Here is a 25,419-nt window from a genome sequence, read left to right as displayed (position 1 = left end):
AAAAAATAATATTCCGTTACATTGAAAACTCAATTTGAGTAAAGAATCTTAAAACATTCTTTAACCAGAATTGCCATCATATTGATTTACGCCCTTTACTCCGGAACAATTTTTCGCTACTACTCTGCAAACAAACTCAAAATAATCAATTTGACTCTTTTTTAAATAAATAAATTTTTCAACATAAAAACATAGTTGCAAATGAACGCAAGCTTATTACTAAAGCTAAAAATTAGAAAATAATGAGAGGGTATATAAACAGGTTAGACAAAATATTACGTGGTTCTATCTACGATAGTGCATTGTTTTTTCATGTTCCTGTATTCTATCATATAGAGGATGCTTCTTAATATCATTTGTCTTTCATAAAAAGCAAAACTTCCAAGTGATTTTTAATAAGCGATTTAAAATAGGTTGTATTTTTTACAAACGCGTTTTTCTCGAATCGGCATACATGGAAATCGATCCTTTTTAAGTGTTGATAAAGATTTGACATTTTATTCAACATAAAAACATAGTTGCAAATAAACGCGAGCTTAAAACTGAAGCTAGAAATGAGAAAATAGCAAAGGGTGAAAAAATAAGGGAGAAAAAATATAACAAGAGCTAGGTTCTATCAAAGATAGCGTGTTGTTTTTTTATAAGAATTGATATTCCTGTATTCTAACATATAGGGTATGCTTCTAAAAATCGTTTTTCCTTCAAAAAAATCTAAAATTTTAAGTGATTTTTTATTAGCAATTTGAAATATGATGTTTTTTTTAAACGCGTTTTTCTCGATTCACTATATATGGAGATAGATTCTTTTAATGTGTTGATATAGATTTGCTTTTATACAAAGTTAAAATATATAAACTGTCTCTGATTTATTAAAAAATATTAATCTACGATTGCTAAGCAAAAGTAATATACGGTGTTCCACTGTGTTTATATTATAATCAAAATTTAGGGACAATTCCAAATTTTATTTTACTTATAAGTGTTCCATAGTTTTCTTTCATAGTTCAATTTAAAAAAAAATATTCCAGTTAACCGAAGGCCAGTGATTGATTTTTTGTACGAAGGTTGCCTCTAAGCCTTTCAATTACTTGAATTACTTAATTTTAAAATCGGGTCACGATTAGAAAAAAAGATTATAAAAATGTTTTGAAATTATGGCTTAAATTCAGATTTTCATCCAATATACTCGTACACACATATATGCGTTATCAAAACAAAACATTAAGGTACGCGAAGAAATCTAAGAGGGGAGATGCCAAATATTTCAGAAACCAGTGAACCAAATACTTAAAATTAAGTGTGTTTGAGTTACCATAAATATTGTGTAAAGTTTTGTAATAAAAAGTTATATTCTTAAGCTTAAAACATATGAGCAATGCAAAAAGAACACACTTGCGAGTACTAAAAAAATTGAGTTACCTTCCTCTTAAATATTTGCTTCACAATGTGTTAAGATAATTATTTTCCGAACATGACAAAATTAAAATTTAAACCACCCTAAGTTTTTCTTTATATTCAGATTCAAAGTTCTAGAACTTAGTTCTTTTGCAGAATTCAAACATAACAATGCTTCGAAATGGTGATCTGAAGTTTAAAACTCAGAACCAGATTTTTCATTTAAAACTTATATTTGAACTCAGATTGACAAATCAGATAATTGAAATAATGAATCCTTCTTGAAACCCTCAACATTTAAAAATTTCAGAATCTTGACTGGGGGCTCTTAAACATATTTCGCATCTTAGCTCATATTTTAATTTCTGATCTGTAATAGTTATTCAGAAATTTAAATAAAATTTTGAAGAAGATTCAAAAATCAAATCTTGAAGGCAGAATCTAAATTTTAATTCAATATTAATATTCAAAATTCAAACAGAGATTCAGCTCGTAAATTAGTTGTACAATAATAATTAAAAATATCAAAATAACTAAAAGCTTTGATAAGGAACTTAAACCGCAAAAGGTTACAGACTACACAAAATTCGTTTGGAATTTTGTTTTAAGCAAAAATCTGATTTTAATTTGAAAAAATATTCTACAGGTGTTGAATCATGAAATCGATCAATTTTGAAAAATATTTACTGATAAAAAAGCATGCAATCAGCAACTCCAAAATCTTCAGGGAAATTCTTATTTTCTCTATGCATTCAATAACATCATTTATATTTTACCTTTTTTTCAAAAATCAGATTTCAAACTTAAATCTTAAATTTTTAACGAGTTTGCAAGAATCAGATTGGATCCGTAAATTTTTGACCTCTCACTTTAAGTTTTTAAAGTTTGATTAAATATCTTAGAATTTGTTCAGGAATTTTTAGATAAAGCTTATTTGATTTGAGCATATATAGATATAAACCAGCTGTATGATGAAAATCTCTATTATAAAGAAATATAAAATAAAAATATTTAAGAATTAAGTGTGTTTATTTGACTGAATGCCTTCTTGAATAACATATCCTATGTTCTAATCGAATAAGCTACATCAACCAAACTCTCGTGCAAAATCAATGATTTTAAATACCAAAATGAAAGTAATTTCCTTTTTTCCTTTAAAGATTTGAGGATCAATTTCCAAATGTCACGATTTAATTTCAAAAGGGGACTTTTGTTAATGAACTAAAAAATGAATAGAAAACCAGCAACAAAAATAAGGTTTTTTAAAGGTTTTATTTCATTTAAGCTACAGATATATAAAATGAGCAAAATATCATAGAAAAAATCAGTTGCCAGTACTGATCATGGAAACAAAAATGTTCATTTTATACATATTACTCTTTCTGCTATTTATTTTCTTTCGAATCGATTTTAACTAATAAATATTTTTCTCTTTTCAGGTAAACCAATTTTGAAGCAACAATTCATATGCCTGTGTAAGTAGGAAATGGACAGAGACATATTATTGGTATTTTCAGTTTTGTGTGAAATGAAGTAAATTATCATTGAAAAAATCATAAATAAAAAGACCAAAAAACAGTTTAGTGAAAGGATTTTGCCCTTTCTATCTCAGATATTCTTTCTTAAACGGTATATAGTTTTCATTTAGGCAAACGCTTTTTAGAGATACTTTTTTAATGTCTTCAATCCTGTTTTGTTTCATTTTGTCAAAATGAAAATTTAAGCAGGATGTCTTTCATATTAAACCTTTCATATTATTATCCAATAGCTTCCTTATAAAAGATTGATTTGAAATAAACGTCAGAAATTCTTGGAGAATTTCAGTTTTTTTAATGGTTTTTAAGTTTGACATTTAATCAATGTTCAGCACTAGAACGTCAAAAATTTCATTCTACATTTCAACCAGTTCAAAATTGTGGAAAGTTTAAGATAAAAAGTTTGATAAACACTGACCAATCATAAAAGAATGTGACATTTTTTACACAACTGGAACAAATGATTGAAAAAAAAAAAACATTTTTAACCCTTAATGATGTAAGTAAATAAAACCAATTCAAAAGATTACGTCAAAAAAAAAAAATACAGGTGTAATGGTTTTTTTTTCAACGAGGGTCAAAGTAAGAGTCGAGTTATGATAAAGCACTAGGTATTCGAAGCTTATACCAAAGTTTACGTTGTAGCTTCGATGGACTCTAAAGTTAAATCAAAAGGATTTCTCTTTTAAAATTTAATTTAAAAAATTTGACAATATTTGAATGAAAAATCGAAGTACTTTGACAATACAAAACATTTTTACAGTATCAGAGGTTTAAATCCAATTTATTCTATGTTTTTTTGTTTTAAAAAAATATATGTTTTGTCACACTTGTAACTCATTGATTTTTGTTCTAATTTATCAAAAATATCGGTTTTCAGGATAGAAAATCCGAACTTAAGATTGAAAAGTCAGGTTATTATTAACGGTTTTTAGTTTCAAATTTTTCATTTTGTTCAATACTAAGCTTGCCAGATGGTTGCAGGACATTTTGAGAAAAAAGGTGGGATACACCCGAAAAAAGTTAGACATGTTAAAATATATTTTAAATTTTTTTTTTCTTACATATGTATATGTAAGAGAAAGTAATAAAATGTTTGTATGCGTGATAAAAAATTGTGTTTTCTGTTGATTATAAAATTTTATAAATCGACAACAGAGTTCAGTTAGTAAAACATCTGCTTTCCCTGATTTTAAATCAAGAAGTTAACATCAAACAAAGTTTAAGCTTTTCAATACTTTCCGTTAGCTGCATCGCTAACAAAGAGAATTGAGAATGGCACAAACATGTTATAATAATTTTGATTGAAACCCACAAAAAACATTAAAATGAATGTTGAATGCTGAATTGTTTTACTTTATTTGCTGTTTTATGTCAAGACAAAACAAATGCTTGGATGAACAATTCAGCTTTTATCCACAACAAATTAATATACTTGGTTGTTATACAAAAAATAAGCATGTTTCTTTTTGACTCTTACGTATGTAGTTATTTTGTGTTTTTTTAATTGAATTATTGAACGTTTATAACCTTAAATTATAAGGTTTAAAGAATTCCTGTTTTTTACGTTTTTATTTATTTATTTTATATATATAATTTTTGTGCAAACTAGGGTCAGTGGATCATTATTTAGCAGTGTACTAATAGCATAACCCAGTATCAGATTATTCTAGTTTTTATTTACTTACTGAAAAGCTACGAATATAGCTAAGCAGCTGAAATAGTAAATTCAGACAGCTTCTCGACACATTTTCAGACACAATTCTTTTTAAGACTTGGTCGAGGTTATGAAAAAATAATAGGATTTTATTGAGGCCATATTTTAAAAACATTATTTGAAATATAGAAAATGCTTTGGAAAACTGATCAGCTAAATTCTAATAGAATTGGAAAAAAGCAGAAGATTTGAGCTCCATTTGACCTGTCAGAATAAAATGGAGCTTGACAAAATAATGAACTATATTATTACACATGAAACACATGAACACATTCTTGAAAAAATAATCCTCCATTCAAAATAAAATATCGTGGGTTATCGTAATAAATATGGGGATATCGAATGTTAATTGTATCATTCCATTGAAGAATACCATTGAACAAATGTTTGTGAACTTATGTTTGTGAGTAACAAGCGACTCAAATCCAGAAAAACTTATATATTTGAAAACTTGGTGGTAAAAAAGCGGGACATTTTGACAAAAATGCAGAACGGCGGAACATTTTTGAAAAAAAAAGCACATGAAAACCCTATTCAAAACATTCTTAATTGAAGTGTTTTTATCTCAAACACCCCTTCTGAAACTTCAAAAATCAAACAAAGCAGATATTTTTCGTATTTTGCCTAAAACGTTATTCAAGAATTTTGTTTTTAATTTCTGCAAGGAAATTTGGCACTGGTTTTAAATCATCTCAAAAATTCAATTTATTTATTTGAACCTTGTTTTGCACATTTTCTCCAGAAAAAAAAGTACAAAAAGTAAATACAAAAAAATAAATTAAATTAAATCTGTGACGGTTTGTGTGAACAATTAGGCAATTTATTCCAGCGCTGAAGATGAAGAGAAATTGCGTTTTTTATTTTTTCGAATTGGTAATTGTGATTTTTTTTTTTGTAAAAATCACAATTTCAAATTAGAGAAAAAAACTTTTTTTTTTTTCATTTTATTTGGTTGGATTTTAACTTTTTCAAGTCATTCATCTCTCAGAGAAAAAACGCTATTTCTCCCCATCTTAAGAAATGGAATAAATTGCTTGATTATTTACACTCACCGTCATTGAAAATATGATTTTGATTAGTGTTGTTTAACAAAATCCAAATTTGAAAGGGTTCATGAGAGCATTGAAAATAACAAATGGACAGATTTGTTAAAAATGGGCGAAAGTTTGTTTTGTGTTTTTTTTTAATCATCGAGACTTTTTACTAAAAGTAAGTTCATCTCTTGAAAGGGCGAAGGTTAAGGAAATTGAGCTACGAGGATAATATTACGAGTAAAATTACCCTAGGAAACAGCATTATTGGTGCCTATGTATAAATAACTGTTTTGGTAGATTTTGGCGTCCAGAATTCAAATCATTTGCAAGTTTTGTCTTTTAACTCTTGTGTTTGTGATACGGTGTGTGCAAATTTCGAATTTGATCGATTTTGAGTAAAATAGATTTTTAATATTTAAAGAGATGAACCAGCCGAAAGCTGAAAATCTCTATAATAAAGACATTACAAAACAAATATTTTTAATAACTGGTAGCCAACCTACATGAAAATCAAAAACTGATTAAAAACCTTTTTAATCTTCCATTCAATCAAGGATTCAGATTATGCCAAGATATTAAAGTTTCAAAGATATATAGCTTAAATAAAAAATAAGGTTCTATAAATTCAAGAAATTCAAATAGACGAAATTATACCGATTTCTGATTCCGCTGAAGAAAGTCTTCGAGTAATTGATATTCAATAATTAAATTCATCGAAGAACATTGTCCAAGGCTGCATAACGAATAAACTTACGGTTTAAGAAATATCTCAGAATAAATTCGGGTTCAATTCAAGTTTGTTAAAGTTTGTTATCAAAATTGCTGTATTTTGCAAAATTGAAAAAGTAAACAATAAGGAAACAAAAGCTGTTGGAAAAAAAACTTATTGCATATTTGGAATCAGCACCCCCAGATGATTCAAGATCAGTTCTTAAATTCTTTGTATCTCAGAAAAATGTAAATTGTGTTGTTGTGTTATGCATATTCTATAGTTTGAAAATGTTTCCCTTGAAAAGTGCTCATTTTGATTACTTTTTATCGTTCTTCGTTAAAGCATTGTTAAATGATCAAAATAATTAAATTTTTTAGGATTTGTTTTAAATTGATCAAGTTAAATGAAATTGTCAAAATCGTTTAGGATTTATTGACCTTCTTGTTTCTAGTTTTAATGCTGAAGCCACTAATGGATCGTTTTATTCTCAAAAAATTCAGGGGAAATATACTTCTATGGAGTAAACAAAAATTTCCTTTGTAACGTCGGACCCATGAGTTCAACCATTCACAGGTGCAGTTCAAAGCATTCCAAAAAATTACCAACAGTTCAGAGTCTGAGTAGTCATTCCGAAAAATCTCCCAATCGTCGGTCGCCAGCTTACCTGAATCCAATTGGCGGCATTCGAAATGTCCGAGGTGTTGCCACTCTGCCAGAAGATGCTCACCAGACAGAAGGTGTAGAACAGCATGGCCACATAGGTCGGCAGCAGATACCGGATGTAGTGGAACCGAGACCCTACCGGAATTGTCCCATCCAGAGGGTACGGACAAAGGCCGAACAGTTTCGCAAAATAGTAAAACGATTTTATGGGCTGCATTTTGGGATTGAAAGCTCCGGCTTTTTTCGTCGACGAAGGTTCTCTCTTTTGGGGTTTTCGGTTTGAGTTTCAATCTGAAAAACACACACACTTTAACGACCGGAAATGGGCAGGGTGGAAAATCTAAGGAAAAGGGCGTTTTATGGGAGCAGTTGCTTTGGCTAGTGAGTGGAGAAAACTCTAACTGGCTTCCGGCAAGTTTTCGTCCGATTGAACTGTGGTTGCGGGATTGCGGTTATCGAATTGGGCGAGAGCAATCGATACAGCTGATTTGGATTCTGCCGGGAAAAAATAACGTTTAAACTTGTTTCCAAAAAGTTTTGGTTCGTTTGAGTTGTAGGGTGTTTCCTTTTTTTAAATTAATATTAAAAATATTAAATAAAAACCGTATGCTGTTATTCATAAAAAATATTTTTGACTGTTTTTTTTAGTAATGCCATTTCATTGATTTTTATAATTTTTTTTTAAATTTTTATGATTTTTGCCATTTTTTTTAATAATTTTTGTCCTTTTGTTCATTTTGGTCATTTTTGTCATTTGTGTCAATTTTGTCTTTTTTTTAAGTTTTGTTATTTTTTTTAATTTTCTTGTATTTTGATTATTATTTTGTGTTGAATAAAAATTGATTATATCAGTAGCACCCTACAATCTTTCACGATTTCTTCAATGGCTTGTAACAAAAAAGTTCCGGTCATTTCTCCAAAAAAAAATTTCCGTTTGGAAACTTTTATTTCGCCACCACCCTCGGCACTTTGCTACTGTTTCCTGTCGGAAAAGTTCTGAGTGAGTAAGGATGGAGAGTGTTAGAAAACTTTTCACTTCACTAGGCTGCCCGGTTTTGTCCCTATTTTTATTGCTCTTAGCCTCGAAACAAAAACGAACGAACGGAGGGGATGAGTCCTACCTATCAGCACCGGCACCTTATTCGAACGCGTTCAGGTTTTCAAGTTTAATTGAAAACCAGACACAATTCACTCAATGGGGGAGCGCTGCTCGTTCCGATTCGTTGATGTTCTGTTTTTGTTTTGTTAACAAGTATAGTTATCTTTTTCTTTTAGGGAAGCAAGAGCACGCCAGAACTTGGTGACCTCAATAGAGAAGTGGCTGGTGGCTCTAGAGAGACACTTGTCGGGGGCTCCAGAGAGTGCCAAACTTTTGAGGGGAATTTTAAACAAAACCGCAACAGCAGTGCTATTTTGGGGGGATGTCACTTTGTGGCCTGAAATTTTGTGAACCAGCAATAGCTGAAACCGTAGCAAATCGTCGTCCCGGTACAAAAACTAACCAAAGACTGGCAGCTTTCAGCAGGGATGGCTGTTTAGGATTCGGTTGCTATCGTTAGGCTACCCCGGTCTAATAAATTGCATCAACCTGATGTGTTTGTTGGGTAATTTGGGGGCTTTGCTTTGCGTTGGTTGGATGGACAATTGATTGGTTGTTGATGATGATGATGACCCAACCCAGAGGACTGTTCAATTGAGGTGGAAGCAATTTGCGGGTAAATTTATTTTTGGAAGTGTAAGAAACTGTGATTTGATGGACTGTTTAACTCGGGTCTTTATTATGTTTATTGGCTTTAGGGCTGCGAGAAACGAAAAACGATAATCATCAAATGATTTCTATTAAAAATGTAGTTCAAAAATTATTTCGAATTATTCGAATAAGCTCTCCGAATAAGAATTCCGGTATGATATCGACTTCAACTGGAACATTCAAATAAGCAGTTTTATTCATTGTGCCAACATTAAAAGAGAATGGGAATGCTTGATCCCATAATATCTTTTTTGAAAAATTTAGCAACTCGCCGTCTACCACAGATAATAAAAACATCTTATTCAAATTTTTCAGCTCTAAAACTTTGATCGAATTTTGATCCCACACAACAATTAGAAGCATTTTCATAGAACGATTTTTTGAAGTTAAAGGAAACAAGATCCTTTATTCTAGGCCACTTGATCCTTCAGGAACCCTCAGTCTTTAACAAAAATCATGAAAAGTGGTAAACCCGGGTGATTAAAAGGTCTCTAATAAATTATAATAATTACAATAATAATGAAAAGTGGAAATACAAATGGTGGATTGAAAATTTTATAGTCATCTTAATTTTTCATTTCTTGTTTTCAAGTCTTAGTATGTCAAAAAATATTTATAATGATTTTCAACAACCTAAGAAGTATAATATATTTACAGGTCTTTTAAAGTTTTTAAGTCTTTTAAATCAGGCAATCATTGGTTGGACATTAATCTTTCGATAAATATAAGTTTTATTATGCTGAATTGGGTTTTCGATTCAATAGTTGGAAAACATGGCTTTTTGAACTTAAATGAACCCAAAGGAAATGTCTAAAACTTTTTTCTAAAAAAATATGAGCTGACCATTGCACTGAAATTATGACATTATGAAGTCCATATTTAAAAAAAAAATTATGTTGGAAACATTTCAAAATGTTGACTAAAAATCTACACACTGTTAAATTTGTCATCACAGTTCAATTACTCAAAATCTATAGATTTTTATAACTCCAAGATTAACATACCTTGCTCTCTTCTTAACACAGTCCACAGGGTTCGGTCTGGGCACCTTTTCTGGGGGTTGGTTTTCCATTTTAAGATATTTGATAATTTTCTCAAGGCAACGAATTGAAAGTTCTAGCTTCTTTTGGAATAATAAGTCAAGAAGTGTAACACAATCTCATAAGAAAAAGTGTTGTAATTCTGAATGACTGTTATTCCGTCAAACGGTGAGTTGTCGCGTTGCGTCAAACGAAGTTTTGGGTGACTGTTCTCCCAAATGGGAATGCGAATAAGATTTTTCCAAGGGATTTTTGTTACGAGATATTGTATCTTCCTTCACTCTTCTTTATAGTTACACATTTGTTTATTTTTAATTTACAATTTTTGCACACACAACTTTTTTTTATTATTTTCAAAGCTCCTCCATACTTTGCAACACGATATTTTTTCAAACACATCATCCGAGATACATATTTCAAGTAAGTTACTTCTTACAAAAAAGTGAAAAACATATAAAATTGAAAAATTATCTTTTGTTCCTAAATATCAGGCAATCAAAAACATATTTGAACTAATCAACAGTGAAACTTTACCACAACACAAGTAACGCTAGAAAATAAAAAATCAACATACATTGTACACTTCACAAACTTATAAAACTAACTGCGTATAATTCTCAGGATCCCTCAATGAAAACTTTTTTTATGACAATAATGATATATAGAATGATGAATCAATCAATGTAAAATAATCTTAAAAAAATGATTTTGGCTCCCTAAAACTAAAAGGTCCGAGCCGTTTGAAATAAACAAATTAATAAAAAAAATAATGCATGGAAAAGTAAGAAAGGAAATTATATCTCGCACGTTTTCAAGAACCTTACTTCTCCTCAGAGATTTCAATCTTATCAGTAGGTGCACTCTTTTTTCAGTCTACGTTTTGTGATTCACGGGAAATTATGGGCCACATCTTGGGTCACCTATTCTTTGGTGTTTTTCTACACATTCATAGCTGAAAGTTGTTTTTTTCTCTCTGTGAAGTGTACTTATGCCGAATGAAGAGTTATGAGAAATACTCTGTCAATTGAACTCAATTCAATAGGAACGAACATAAATCACATCATTTGTCACAAAAACTCTATGTTGCTGACCAAATGAACAGATTTATTCAAATTTGACATTTCCAACAGTATCTTCTTACTTTTAGAACAAACGCCATAATAATTTGTGGTAAGAACAACGGTTGAGGGAAATTGTGCAAATGCGTTGTGTGTTTCTTATCTATTAATATTTCAAGAAAACGTTCGTTTGAAATGATAAAAAATTAAATGAAATAATCGTTTTCCTTAAAAACATTAAAAGTTCCTTGAAATGTGTCACATCTACAACACACCCAACACAGTGAACTACAGAGCAGACGTCGCAAATCTCAGTTCAACTTACTCAGCTGTTTTTACCTCTCTTAAATCTCACAACTACAGGAACAATTCTAAGAATGTCAAAAAAACGAAAGGCACAAAATGATTTTCCATAAAAACACCTCCCGTTTGGTAACCATTTTGGTAGCCATTTTTAAATATTATACCGCTTAAAATACCATAGACAAACCAACAGTAGTGACAAGTTACAACTTTGAAAATCTAAAAGAGCGATAAGTGTAATTAACAAAACGAAATCAACAATTTTTAAGTTTAATACTAATTTGTCAAATTTTACAGTGTAAACAAACAGGAAAAAAAGGGAAAAATAGAGAAAAAGGTAGACAGTAAGCTTTTACAAAAAGCATACAAAAACGATTCGATTGTAAGTAGGATGAACCAATTTTTATATTTTCGCATAAGTTAGTTACAATAAAAGAAAAATTATTTTAGAATTCTCTGATGATGATGCTAATCAGCATCGAAACGTCGGACTAATCAGAACATCGTTTTTTTTAATTAATTTTGACTGCCTTGCCGAGCAAAAAAACAGCATTAAAACTTGCTTTAAAAAATTTGTCATTGAGTGATTTTTCAATGGTTTTTGTTTAAAATTTGAACTTATCAAAAAAATTTTATCTGATATTAGTTTTTTCCTACATTTTGATTATCAATTGATATTTCTTACTACAATGTAGACTTTTATTATTTTTTACTGTATAACCAAGTAAGTATTATGAAATATGAAACAATTATTAAAGTAAAGGAGAATGGAGTATCATGGGCCACTTTTTTTCTATGCTTCATAACTTCTCTATTATAAAAGATAAAAAGATATAAATAAACGATTGGAAACAAAGGTTTTCTACATTTTCACGGAATCATCAGGCGTTTGTTTGAAATTTGTTAAATACATCAATTCCCTGTGTTCTGACTGTTTTTAAAAAAAATAATTTTTTTTGGGTTTTGAAAAACTGTGGGGAAACGTGGGCCATTAAATCCAAATTGATTGATAAAACTTGTAAAGTTTATGAGTTGACGCAAAACTGATATTTCTTTATATAGGATTTATGCTTGTCTCTATCGCATTGGAAAAAATGGACGAAATGTATTTCATAACTCTTAATTTGGCATAAGAAAACATTGCAGATAGGAAAAACGTATTTTAAGTTCTGAGTGTGTATAAAAACACCAAAATACAGGTGGCCTAAGATACCCCACAAAATGTGGCCCACTATTCCCCACAAGCTATAATTTGCAAATTGATTGCGTTTGTGTGACTTATTTATGTTTCATCGAAAATTGTTTTTGCCTTGTGAAAAAACATGACAAAACTAATATCATAAGCGTATGAGCAAATTTTTGTAATGTACTTTAAGTCTCCCACGGATGAAACTTGCGGGTGCTTGTTTAATTATGTAAGTATATTTTTCTCGGCTAGTTAAATAAAAGCAGTACACAAGTCAACAACATGCAGAAAAATATGCTTTCGGAAAGCGATGGCGATGACAGTTGGATTGAGATTTTTATCTCCACACACAGCTGAGAAATTTAGAGTGGCCCACGTTTCCTCTTGACTCACGTTACCCCACTCTCTCCTTTAGTTTTAAATCGATTCAGAATACGGTTGAATATTTTTCAAATGTTTCTTTTTTAATTTTTTTTTTCTCGATATGATTTAAATTTCAGTAGTGATAAATGATTCTATTCGGGAATCAAAATCTGTTTTTCAAATTAACTTAAATTATCTTATATATTAAAATGGAGGCATTTTTTGTATCACCATCACGTAAAAAAGGACGTTTGGAATGAAATGAAATTTGGTTTCTAAGGGTTTTTCGGGCCAGAGATGGTTTGTATAACAGCTTCGGGCATCTTTCTTCCATACAAAATCAACATGAAACGAGACACCACTCGAACAACTTTAAGACGATTTTCATGAAAACTAATTCACGAGCACGAAGAGGTTAAGGATGTGTAGATGAATTAAACATTTTCCTACGATTTATTAAGTAAAAGGTAAAACGAAGTTTACTGAGTCAGCTAGTTTTCAATATATTTAAGGGACTTCATTACGTTAGTGGAAAGGAAAGCTTTAAAAAAAATTCAGGAGCCAAGAAAAAATACAGCTTATGGCGACCGTAATAAAGATCCACTTCGTATCAACTTAGTTATTTTTGTCCAGAAGCCCTTTAAAAAGGACCTTGGGTAAAAAAAAACAAAACTTGGAAAATTTTCAACCCCCCTAATCAAACCCATTTAAGCTGAAATTTTGCATTTCGCAGTTCTTAGGCCATACTATAAATTTTTTGATTATGTTCGGTATTCAAAATTCAATAGTTATTTTTTTTTCATACATCAATTGCCACCCTAATGAACATAATTCTTAAGTATTTTCAGTAACAAGGATGCAAGTTTCCAACTAGCATACTTTCAAATATCTCAATTTTTCTCTAATCTGTTGCTTTATGACCAATTATTCTCTTGAGCATCAATAAGGAAGTCTGGCACTTCTGGGTTGACTTTAAAATGTAACCTGTGTCGTATTCAGCGAAGAACAAGAAAGTTGAGCAGACTTTAATGCCTGAATTGATTGCAAACAATTTATCTGAGGGATCTTCAAGGTTTTATTATATCCTGATTTGATACATTTGTTTGGGCGATACAAAATAAGTTTATGAAAGATTAAGAAGTTTAACTAATCTGGGAAAAAAACATAAAATTATGAAGCTTCCAGCATAATGAGGGCAACAAGTAATGTTTGATTTTTCAGTAATATCAAAACAAGGCATCATCAAGGTATTTGATATTGATATTTCTCTGTTGGAAAGTCAGTTTCTTCCTCAGCCTATGGCCACGAGTTCGAGGCCAAAAGTAAACACAGTGGCACCGGAAATGTTTTTTTTTAATAAACTGCCCACCAACGACATCGTTTATATAAAATTGGGAATGTCATAAAGATCAAAAAACGACTTTAATCAAAACAAATTACAAAACTCAAGGTTTGATTAATTTTAATCTGTGGTAAATATGCTATCATGTCCTTTCAGCCAATTTTGGTACCGGTTTGACTGGAAAACAATTATAAAATTCCAAAAACGAGTTTGTTTTATTAACCCGAGTCAGATTATGAGTTTCATTAAAGCTTAATGGTACTTCGATTCGGCTGCCTTCCGGAAGAAATTTTGAGAACACCATACCATATTTCGGATGAATTCGAAGTCAAAATGTGGCATTATTGAACCTCAAAACACTTTTAGAAACGGTGGCATAACGAGACATTATTTATTGAGCTTTCATTGAAAGCTTCAATGTTGTATCTGTATATGGGAATTGAGACTTAAAATTTGGCACCTTTATTCGGGCAAAAGAATACCAAGTTTTACGATGGAAGCCAAACTTTGTATTAGTCTGCTCGCGACGCCTTCAAAAGATATTTAAATTTAAAATTTGTTAAACCCAGGGCCGTAGGAAGAACCGACTCATGGGGCGGGGGTTTTGGTGACTGATTTTTATCCATGGTTTTTTGCCCAACATTGCACAAATTAAAAAAGGTTGTAACTATATGATTATTCATTTTTAGGTATTTTAACATTAGCAGTTTTTCTATTCAATAGTAACTTTTGAAAATTGGTACAGAACCTAAAAGGTGAGATAAATTTTGTTAATGAAACCTACAGTAACAAAATATGGAATTCGTATTCATCGATGGTAAGATTCTATGAATTTGTTTTTGATCTTGTAGATCAAACTTGTTTGATTTGAACTTAAAATAGGTTTTCCTAGACAACCTCCAATTTCTTAAAAAATATTTTATTCTGTACTCAGTCAAACAAGCTCAATTTTCCAAACGCTTTTTTAAAATTCAAATATTTAACCTTTGATGAAAATAAATCAAATAAAAAAAAACAATAATTATACAAAATTTTCGGATCAAATTTGCTTGATGCAAACTTGAACCAAATTGATGATCAAGTTTAAAATTTAGTTTTAAAAAAACTTTTGTATTAAATATATGTGATCGAGAAAATAAAGATTTTTTTGTAGATTTATAAGGTGAACATCAGGTAAATGTTTCTTTAAGAGCATAGTTATTCATAAAGAATAAATTCCACAATAAAAATCTTGTAGTTTTTTTAAGATAAAATTTGTGTATTTATCCATGTACAAAACATAGAAAATAACTCAAATTCTTCATTATATTTGTGATTTTCGGCTGAATTGTGTGTACAAACTAATTTTGATAAAAAATTTGAAATCTGGAAATTGGAAATTTTTAGTTCATGATCTTTTGAATTCCTCAACAACTTTTTGTTGATTGTAAACCCCATCTAAAAGCTAAATCCTTTACTAAGTTTTTAATCTGCATTTTGAATCTGAATTAATAGATGATTTCTGAAATCTACAAAAAAAAAAACACGATTTCTGAATCTTAAGGCAAGATCGGAATTTTATGAGCCAAATTTTAAAGCCCTCATTCATAAATCTTTTATTTCAGTAAATTAATTTTAATTCATTATTTAGATTATTTATTTTTAATCTGTTTTGAGAATCCATATTAAAACATGAATTTCAAATGATGAATCTGCATTTGAGTTTTTAATTTTTGATCGCTATTTAGAAGCTTAAAATGTTTGAATTTTGTTTTAGAGCTTCGAATTCGAATATTAAACAAAATTTTCCTTTTTTTATTTTCGGAAAACTTTAATTCAAATATTGAAAATATGATTTTAGAAAAACGTGATTCAAATTTGGTTTGAAATGGAAAACCAAATTTAAACCAGGATTTCAAAGCAGCTTTTCATTTCTAATTTTTTATGATAATTTGAACTGAAAATCACGAATCCTAAACTGGACACAGAATCCTTAATACGAAAATAGATTTGGTTATGAGAATATGCAACTAGGAACTCCAAAATGGGTGTAATTTAATTTAAAATTTAATATTCGGTCCTGAGTTTTTATGAACAAGTGAGAAAATTTCGAAAAGCTTTAGCAAAATTTTGAGCATGGGATGGGTTTTTGATGTTTTGGCATTAGTTTTTTGTCAAGATTGTAACACATGAATAAATTTACTCTTTTATAATAATTTGATTATGAACTTAAAATTTTGAGTGTGGACTGGAATACCTCGCTTGCATTTTTGGACCCTCATGGGGGGGGGGGGGGGGTTCAACCCACAAAACCCTCACCCCCGTTCCTCCAGCCATGGTTTAACCTCATACTGAACGTTTTCATGGGTTCGTTTCTTCACTTGAACAAGGAGACTTTTCAACATTTTGAAGATAATTTCTTTGCTCAAAACTACATACATAACAAATGTGTTAAAAATGTGCTATTTTCGAAAAATCTCAAATAAAATAATGAACTTTTTTTTACGACAACGTTTGAGCAAAAAAATTATCAAAATTTTGTTTTTCATTTGCAAAGTTGGAAGATATTTCAACAGTCAATGTCTCCCATCCCTGCATCAGGTACTAGTCGAAACTCAAACGAAAACGATTTGTTCGTATGCTAATGGGTTTTGATGATTACACTAGTTTACAAAATTTAAAAAAAATCATGAACTTGATTAACTGACCAACATTTTTAAAGTAAAATCGGGCGCTGAATCCGAAAATGAAATTCAAAAAAATCTCAGTAGAACCGTTTTTGAGTTATACTCCAAATATGAAATTTCGAAATAATTAAAAAAGTTCTTGTACTTAGATTAAAATATCTCGGACGGCACAACAGTAATTTGAAATCTCTCTTTTGCATATTGAAGGTGAATAAGTTATCTATCGATCATCTGAACACTGTTTTTGCGTTTGACCAACAGTATTGTTGATATTAGTGACTTTATGAGAAAAAAAATTATAAAAAACGCATTTTTTTTAGAGAAAATTTTGTTTCAACGAAAGTTTTAGACTCGATGGTAGCATTTAAAAATCTGATTTTCTTTTGCGCTTAAATATCAATTTAAAACAAAGATTTTAAGTGCTTATTTATCAAAATCGGTTGAAAATTGAAGAAGTTATGGCTACTTTACCATAACTGAAATTTTTGGAGTTTTTAATAATTTAACGAACCGCAGTACACTTATCATAGTATAGGAAGAATGGAACATGATATATCTCACTCGCTCTAAGTCAAAATTATTCATTAGCTTACCAGAAAGTCACATGCCAAATTTCAGTAAGATCTAACCATAGGGAGGGGTTGCTTAAGTCTCAAACGAGAATAAAATTTTGAGGTATTTTGCCCGGAAGGAACGAAAAATACTGGTTTTTCATCAATAACTTTTTTCATCACTAGCTGATTGTTTTTTATGGTTGATTATCTTAAAGCCTAAGTTGAGACAAATATTTCACCCGAAGACTGCAACTCGATTGGATTAGAAACAGAAAAGTTATTGCGGTTCAAAGGCCGCAAATTTTGTCCAATACGCAATGAGTACTTTTTACGCATTGCATTTTATACGACAATTTTCGACCAAAATACAATCTTTGACCCGCAATAACTTTTCTGTTTCAAATCCAATCGAGTTACAGTCTATGGGTGAAATATTTGTCTCAACTTAGGCTTTAAGAAAATCAACCATTAAAAACAATCAGCTAGTGATGAAAAAAGTTATTGATGAAAAACCAGTATTTTTCATTCCTTCCGGGCAAAATACCTCAAAATTTTATTTACGTTTAAAACTTAAGCAACCCCTCCCTATGGTCAGATCTTCCTGAAATTTGGCATGTGACTTTCTGGTAAGCTAATGAATAATTTTGACTTAGAGCGAGTGAGATATATCATGTTCCATTCTTCCTATACTATGATAAGTGTACTGCGGTTCGTTAAATTATTAAAAACTCCAAAAATTTCAGTTATGGTAAAGTAGCCATAACTTCTTCAATTTTCAACCGATTTTGATAAATAAGCACTTAAAATCTTTGTTTTAAATTGATATTTAAGCGCAAAAGAAAATCAGATTTTTAAATGCTACCATCGAGTCTAAAACTTTCGTTAAAACAAAATTTTTTCTAAAAAAATGCGTTTTTTATAATTTTTTTTCTCATAAAGTCTCTAATATCAACAATACTGTTGGTCAAACGCAAAAACAGTGTTGAGATGATCGATAGATAACTTATTCACCTTCAATATGCAAAAGAGAGATTTCAAATTACTGTTGTGCCGTCCGAGATATTTTAATCTAAGTACAAGAACTTTTTTAATTATTTCGAAATTTCATATTTGGAGTATAACTCAAAAACGGTTCTACTGAGATTTTTTTGAATTTCATTTTCGGATTCAGCGCCCGATTTTACATTGGAAATGACCTTCAGTTTACTGAGTTCAAAAATGCTGTAAACTAGTGTTATTAAGACAAATTGCCTCATGAAAGTACGGCAACAAATACATTGCTATATGTATGCAAAGACATCACGATTGCTGATGAAGTCTTCTTCCATGCTACGAGGGAAGGAAATCCGATTGCCTTAAGCCGTATTTCTGAGGTAACGAATACCTCGGGAATATGTTAGAAGCCAATTAAATTGGCTCGATTTTGGAATAATCGATTTTGTTCATTAAAATATACGATTTAAGAATTTATTTTTTCGGCAGAATGTTTTGAATAAATTGAATATAATAACAATTGCCATTTTATGATGTTACAACATTTAGCAGAAAATATGAATTAAAAAAAAATTCTATAATTTCATCTTCTGCTGGGTAAGTGCTTAAACTGATCAAAATATTTACATATATCTGAGGACAACTGTTCAAAACATATGATGTTCAAAAAAGGACCGATTTATTCAGCACAACGGTAAAATGGCTAAAAAGCAGTTTCAACAACAGTATTATTAGTCAGCTAATCTCATTTCCATTCTCATATTTTCCAATCAAACCGACAATATTTTCGGTTCTAATTAAAATCAGGAAAAAACGATAACATTCAGTGCACGTAAACAAATTTGTACGTTCCAATCACGAGTTTCTTTTTTGTTACAGTTAGAACCATTTATCCCTAAATCATTTGTACATGTAACCCCCTTTTTTCTGTAGCTTTTTTTTTTGTAGTTAACCTGAGAACGGATGGGCTTCGTTGTTCGGTGTTGATGTTTCAGCTCATAAATCATAGCAATTGTTAGCAGTTGATTACATGCTTTCATTGGATCGGTAATGGTTTCATATTTGTGTGATGCTATGAAGTTGCAAAAAGAAAAAAAAAACACATTCATGCATTACACTTCCATCGATGCTCTTTACTTCCAACAGCAACAAACTACCTACTAAGCAAAATCGTTAAGGTGGGTTCAACTTTTGAAAAAAATGAAAAAAATATTAGAACAAAAAAAAATGGATGACTGAAGCAAAAGAAGTGTCAAGCTCTTCAAGTATTTATGAGTAATTTTCTTGGATTTATGTTGTTTTTTTTTAATTAACAATTCGACTCAGCTTAGCAATAACACCGTGTGCCATTTATAGTCCAACACTTTTTACTTCGCTCCGGTTTTAGTATTGACTATGAAATAAATTCCATTTTCACCTTCCTCAACCCCCTTTTCTACTGTGTGTGTGTGTGGTTGCTCAAACACAAAAATGGCACCTGCCGAGCAAAGGAAGCAAGATTCCCGGGTTTCCACACCCAGACAATCCACTATACTTGCTGTTACAATCAGCAAATTCCGATCAGAAGGGCGAATGGTTTAATTGGTTTATGTTTGTATGTACCCGTGTGTGTATGAGTTTGAATTTCCTTTTTTTCCTCAGGTTTTTGTGTTCACCCCTGAATGTATGCAGGGGATCGGAATTCGTCCTGCATGTGAAAAGGTGGCTCGGGAAAATTACAAACAAACATGATTTGCTTGTTGGCAAACACCATTTCCATGTCGTTTGATGAGGGAAAGGTCAGAGCCACGAATCGGCGTTAGCCATTCAAATGCAATTTATAGGAATCGAATGTTGTTGTTACTTTTTATATTGGCTCCCGGAGGCTTAGCAAAAAACAATTTGTAGAAAAAATTAGAAACAATCATCGGCATGCCGAATACAATTGTGTCGCTCCGTGTCTGTATTTATTTACATGGAACATGTGATATGTAAATATGGTAATGTTGATCTGCCTTTTTTTTCGTGGAAATTCCCTTTCGTTCGTAGAAATAAGGTTTTTTGTTAAATCGTTTTGCATTTTAACATCGTTTATTAGCTTTTTTCTGTTGGAAGCTTAAAACAACACTTTTCATTAAAAAAATTACAAAATTTGTTTTAAAAATTTAAACCAAATGTTTGCAAATCGAGCCCAACCGAAGAAACTGGCAATAACACCAAGTTTTTCTTGACAGCAAACTTAAACATGAATGAAAACATTAAATGAAATTCTCTAACAATCAGTCGAAATTCCTTTCAAATTCTTAACAACAGCAAAAAAAAGCAAAAACCATCCCATCAGCAAATCGCGAATGCAAACAGCCCAATTTGGCTTTGTGACATTCGATTGCTATCCGAATTCTTGATCCGAAGTGGGGATCAAATTGAGGCCTAAAAGAATCAGCCGCCTCGCAATCCTTGTGGTCGTAAAATAAAAATCTGTATTAGAAAGCTTTCCGGAAAACAGAGAAACGGAATTACATTTTACCTTCCTTACTACCTTCATTGGGCCCGAACGAAAACATTCCTCGCAAATGGAATCGAAATGCGGCAGTTTTTATTTTGCAAATGAATTAAGGGCGTGTCGATTTTATTCAAATTTCATATGATCAAAACGATTTATATTAAATTACTAGCTGACCCGGCAAACGTTGTTTTGCCATCTAGGACAGTACCAAAACACCTTGATGGAATACATTGTGCGAGATAAAAATTACTGCATGAATTTCAAATTTAAATAACTCATCTAATCATTTAGAGTAAAACTAAATTATAATACCAATTTCTAATTTCAATGTTTTAAAGAGTTTGTATAATTCAAAATTAAATTTAATCTATTTTAATATTTTCTTTCTTCAGCTTTCTAATTTTTTTTTCATCCAGATGCTATTCAGAAGCTGAAATCTGAGTCTGAATTCTTAATCTGAATTTCGAATCTAAAATTTGAATCTGAATTACTAATCTAATTCCTGAATCTTATTTCTGAATTTTTAATCTGAATTCTGAAATTTTATTCTGAATCTAAACTCAGAAATTTGATTACTGGCAAATGTTGTGTATCTTATGGTTGTTTTTGCTATATGATTATTTAATATTAGGGAAGTAAATGGTGATGTCTTATTGAAATATCAAAAAGATTATTTTTTAAGGCTTTCAAATGTAATTTTTTTTTATTAACTTAAACTATACTACATGAAAACAACACAAACAATGATTATTAATTCTGAAGAACGGTAGAGTGAACAATATTTTTAGTTATTCCCTGATTCGCTAACACGACCAAATTCGATGGCTTACCCACGCGAGAACACGCCACGTAGAGTTGTCCATGTGAAAAACACGGTGTGCTCAGATCGAGACCACAAACGGACATGGTTTGGCCTTGTGCTTTGTTTATAGTGATCGCAAAAGCCAATCGGATTGGGAATTGAAGTCGTTTGAATTCCATGGGCATATCCGTTGGGATCATCGGTATTCTAGGCAGTAGTACATCTTCTCCTCGAAATTTTCCATTTAAAATGGTTACCTCGATAACATTTCTCATTAATTTCTTAATTAAAACGCGTGCCATTACAAAGCCGTGGAGGGTTTCAATTTCGTAGCAAAATTACTGGCGATCCTACTTTAAGTTGGAGATTGTGTGGTGGCAAGCCTGGACAATCCAAAGAATTTAAAAACTCGGAGGGGTAGTTTACCGTTTCGTTGGCATCGCAAATGGTATCAATAGATTTGTATGACACTAAATCTCCTGGTATTATATGCTGAATCCTAATATTTAGATTGTTTACTACATCATTTTTGGCTGCCAAGATAGCTCTTTCTGCCAACCACTCGTGTCTTAGAAAGTTTTTGTCAAGTTCTGGGAATATGCTGTTAATGAGATCATTCTGGGACTCAACAATTTTGCAGAAGTCTTCCGGTAATTTGATACATCCTGTGTTTTCATGCTCAGCTAATTTCCCATCGCCGATTTCCAGAAGCTTTTTTGAGAATACTTCAGCGGATGGATCTTGAAGCGTTTCTACTCGCATGTTCGTTTTCAAGTGTAATTTTTTAACAAACCTCCACAAATGCGATGATTTTAGGCAAGCGTTCACCTCATCGGCATATGTTGACCGCGGAATAACGGGAAGGGTTTGTCTGAAATCCCCTAAAATTTTAAAATGAATATTAAATATTAAATGAAATTTCTACTCTTTAAACATAATCGTTAAAATATAAAATCATGACGAATGTTCTAAAAAAAAAGTTTTATCATTATTATAATGAATATATAATAGATTACCTGACAGAAGTAACAGAGTTCCACTAAAAAAATGATCATTGTTTTTTATGTCTTTTAATGTTCGATTCAACGCCTCTAATGAATGATTATGCGCCATTGTACATTCATCCCATATGATGATTAAACATTTTTTCAATACTTTGGCCATTGATGATTTTTTTTTATGTTGCACACTGCATCTTGATTGTTTTGAATGTTCAGTGGAAGTTTAAATGCTGAATGTGCCGTTCTTCCTCCATCCAATAAAGTGGCTGCAATACCAGATGATGCAACGGCTAATGCGATGTTATTAGTTGATCTTATTTTGGCGAGTATAAGTGATATTAGAAATGTTTTGCCAGTTCCACCTGGTGCATCTAAAAAAAAGAAACCCCCTTGTCCAGCCAAAATTGAATGCATTATACGATCGTAGATACTTTTTTGTTCCACGTTCAAAAGTCGGACATTCCGTGTGACCATTGCATCCAATTCTTTGATATTATACTGCTGTTCACGATTCATTTCAGTGTTTGCTATTTCCGATGGATCTCGATTTGGTGTACCCATACCGAAATGACCAAGTCGTAAGTTAGCAATGATCATGCAATGATCTTCGATGGAAATTAAAGCCTCATTATACATTGCATTACTAAATGTCAACATTGGATCATTACATTGTATGCGATATCTATGCAGTATGTCCTCAGCCATAGAATCTTTGTGGGTATCCCATATCGTCTGAGCTTTGGTCGGGAAACATGTTGTTAACACTATAGCAAATAGTAAACGAATTTGTTTTGCAGAACAGTTCAATGCAGCTTCAGAAAGCATACAATTCCATTGGTTATCATCCTCCAGCAAGCCTAGTGCCAAGCACGCATCTTTATACGTTGGATACTGTTGTCCGTTCACTTTTCGAATATCTTGGAATGACAATGGGCCAGTTACATTAATCAATAACAAACGTAAATAAAAGCATTCAGTTTGCCTGGGATTGACTGTAAATATTCGTCCCAAAGTGTTTGATTTAAACAAATCGGGACATGCTTCAACCGGTGAGCCTTGTTTGCGTGGCATCCATTTTTTTGCTGGAGCCCATGTAAAATAACGTGGTACTTCTGAATAATGCAGAGTTTTGGCAAAAGCACCAAAAGCGTCATTACGATTACAAAGTTCAAAAAATTCGGTGAGAGTAGTTTTTGGTGCATTCAACGTACGATCTGCTGCTGATTCGTTGGTGAAATATACTCGTTGACCGTTTTCAAGATGCACAGCCAAAAGCTGGATCTCTTTCGTGTATTTGGAAACCAAAGATACGCCACACAGCTTCATTAGAGCTGATGTATCGACCTGTTTGATACAACGTTATTTCGTCGTTTTTATTGACTGGAGAAACATTTGAGTTGGAATTTTCAATTCGAAAGACTGCCATATCGCTTCCCTTATGCACATATTTGCATATATATTTGATGCTCTTAACTGAGCTACAAAACTCAACATTGATGTGCGCATTGAAGGTTTTGCTGAGTAAAGGTGAATATGGCACAACCCAACGATTGTCAATATCTAATTCAACGTTGTTTATTGTTTTCGTGAATGATTGTCCTCCATCGTCGATATTTCTTCTGCGATATATCGGATATCCGTCCACATTCGTAATAGTTTCCTTGGTGAACGATTTCGGAAAACTCTTGGTGCATCTGCCATCTACCATGCAAGGTGATAAACGATTCAAGTTACCGCATGGCCCATGGATCATATTATTAGTAACAATGTCGAACAATAACCTATCGGTTAAGAAAAATTATAAAATAAAATAAAATAAAAAATAAAGAAAAAAAAAGTAACCTGTCGGTTGAAGGATCAGGTATTTCTGCGGAAATCAAAGTATCAATTTCCACAGAATGTATCTTGTCTTGAAGCCATATAAGAATATGTGCATGGGGTAATCCTCGCTTTTGCCATTCGACCGAATACATCCAGGCGCGTGTAGGACCGAATACATTTAGTTTGGTTATGAAGTTAATTAACGATTTCAATTTTTGTTTGAACACTCGTGCCGTTATATCATGCCGATGTGTGGAATTTTGTCCTTCCAAAAGCAAAGAAGTGATTTCCGGCCATTTAGGGTTACATGTAAAAGTGATGAATAAACACGGTCTTCCGTATTCCCGAACGAAAGTCATCGCATCCTGAATGTACTCTTGCATGTGACGTGGACTGCCTATGTATGATGATGGTAAAATGACACTTTTTCCAATGTCAGATGTGTCGGCGTTATTCATAATAGCGTCACGTAAGTGTATATACTCTTCAGAACGAAGTTTCTTTTGATTAAACCGTAGGTATCGCAACCGCTCACTTTCGATCTTCACGTACATGTCTACCATGAACTGTTGACAAAGCTCTCGACATCGTAAAATAATGTTGTCTTGACCGCGTCTTACCATCAGACGATAAGAATAAAAATCCTTCGAGCTGACGTTCTTGTTTGTTTCATTTCCTTTAAAAAAATCATTATTATTCAAAAACTATTCGCTTTCAAAGAGACTAATTTACCTGTTAATGGATCTCGTTGTTTAATATTAATGCCATATCCGTCTTGTCCCTTCCAGAACATTAGCGGATATTGGAGAGCATCGTACAATCGGTGTGTATCAGCTATGAAATCGAGAGTGTTATTTCTTCGTCGGATCACAATTTCTCGTGGAGCTGTACGGTCTCCTACCATGATTGCAGCTACGTCATTGACAACAGGTGCATTAAACCTACGAATATGCTCTCCCGCTGGTGTTCTATCAGGATTTATAACAATAGCATGATCGT

The 25,419-nt window shown here is 31.7% G+C and overlaps 2 protein-coding genes across 2 annotated transcripts in view; both read right to left on the bottom strand.

Moving 5' to 3' along the window:
* LOC129753766 (uncharacterized) overlaps nt 1–7,273 on the bottom strand; it is a 33,035-nt gene extending 25,762 nt beyond the window's left edge. The window contains exon 1 of the mRNA XM_055749614.1: nt 7,058–7,273. Within this exon, the coding sequence (XP_055605589.1) occupies nt 7,058–7,273 (216 nt within the window). The remainder of the gene's footprint in view (nt 1–7,057) is intronic.
* Nucleotides 7,274–7,453: 180 nt separating this feature from the next.
* Nucleotides 7,454–25,324, bottom strand: LOC129753765 (uncharacterized). The gene is made up of 4 exons (XM_055749613.1): nt 25,153–25,324; nt 24,442–25,096; nt 23,911–24,380; nt 7,454–7,551 (listed from the first exon to the last, which is right to left on the bottom strand). The coding sequence occupies exons 1-4, from the start codon at nt 25,322–25,324 to the stop codon at nt 7,454–7,456; spliced, it is 1,395 nt and encodes a 464-aa protein (XP_055605588.1).
* Nucleotides 25,325–25,419: the final 95 nt, after the last annotated feature.

This window comes from Uranotaenia lowii, chromosome 3 (assembly GCF_029784155.1).
Source record: "Uranotaenia lowii strain MFRU-FL chromosome 3, ASM2978415v1, whole genome shotgun sequence".
In the NCBI taxonomy this organism is placed as follows: Eukaryota; Metazoa; Arthropoda; class Insecta; order Diptera; family Culicidae; genus Uranotaenia; species Uranotaenia lowii.
The sequence above is the reverse complement of the archived record's forward strand: the minus strand, read 5'-3'. Positions and strand labels throughout refer to the sequence as shown.

What these genes read in the sequence shown, in the direction of transcription:
- LOC129753765 (XM_055749613.1), bottom strand. Translation starts at nt 25,324, where the DNA reads ATGGTAGGAGACCGTACAGCTCCACGAGAAATTGTGATCCGACGAAGA. An exon ending in ACAACGAGATCCATTAACAG is followed by an intron (nt 25,097 to 25,152) that starts GTAAATTAGTCT and finishes ATTTTTTTAAAG; the next exon opens with GAAATGAAACAAACAAGAAC. An exon ending in CCTGATCCTTCAACCGACAG is followed by an intron (nt 24,381 to 24,441) that starts GTTACTTTTTTT and finishes CTTAACCGATAG; the next exon opens with GTTATTGTTCGACATTGTTA.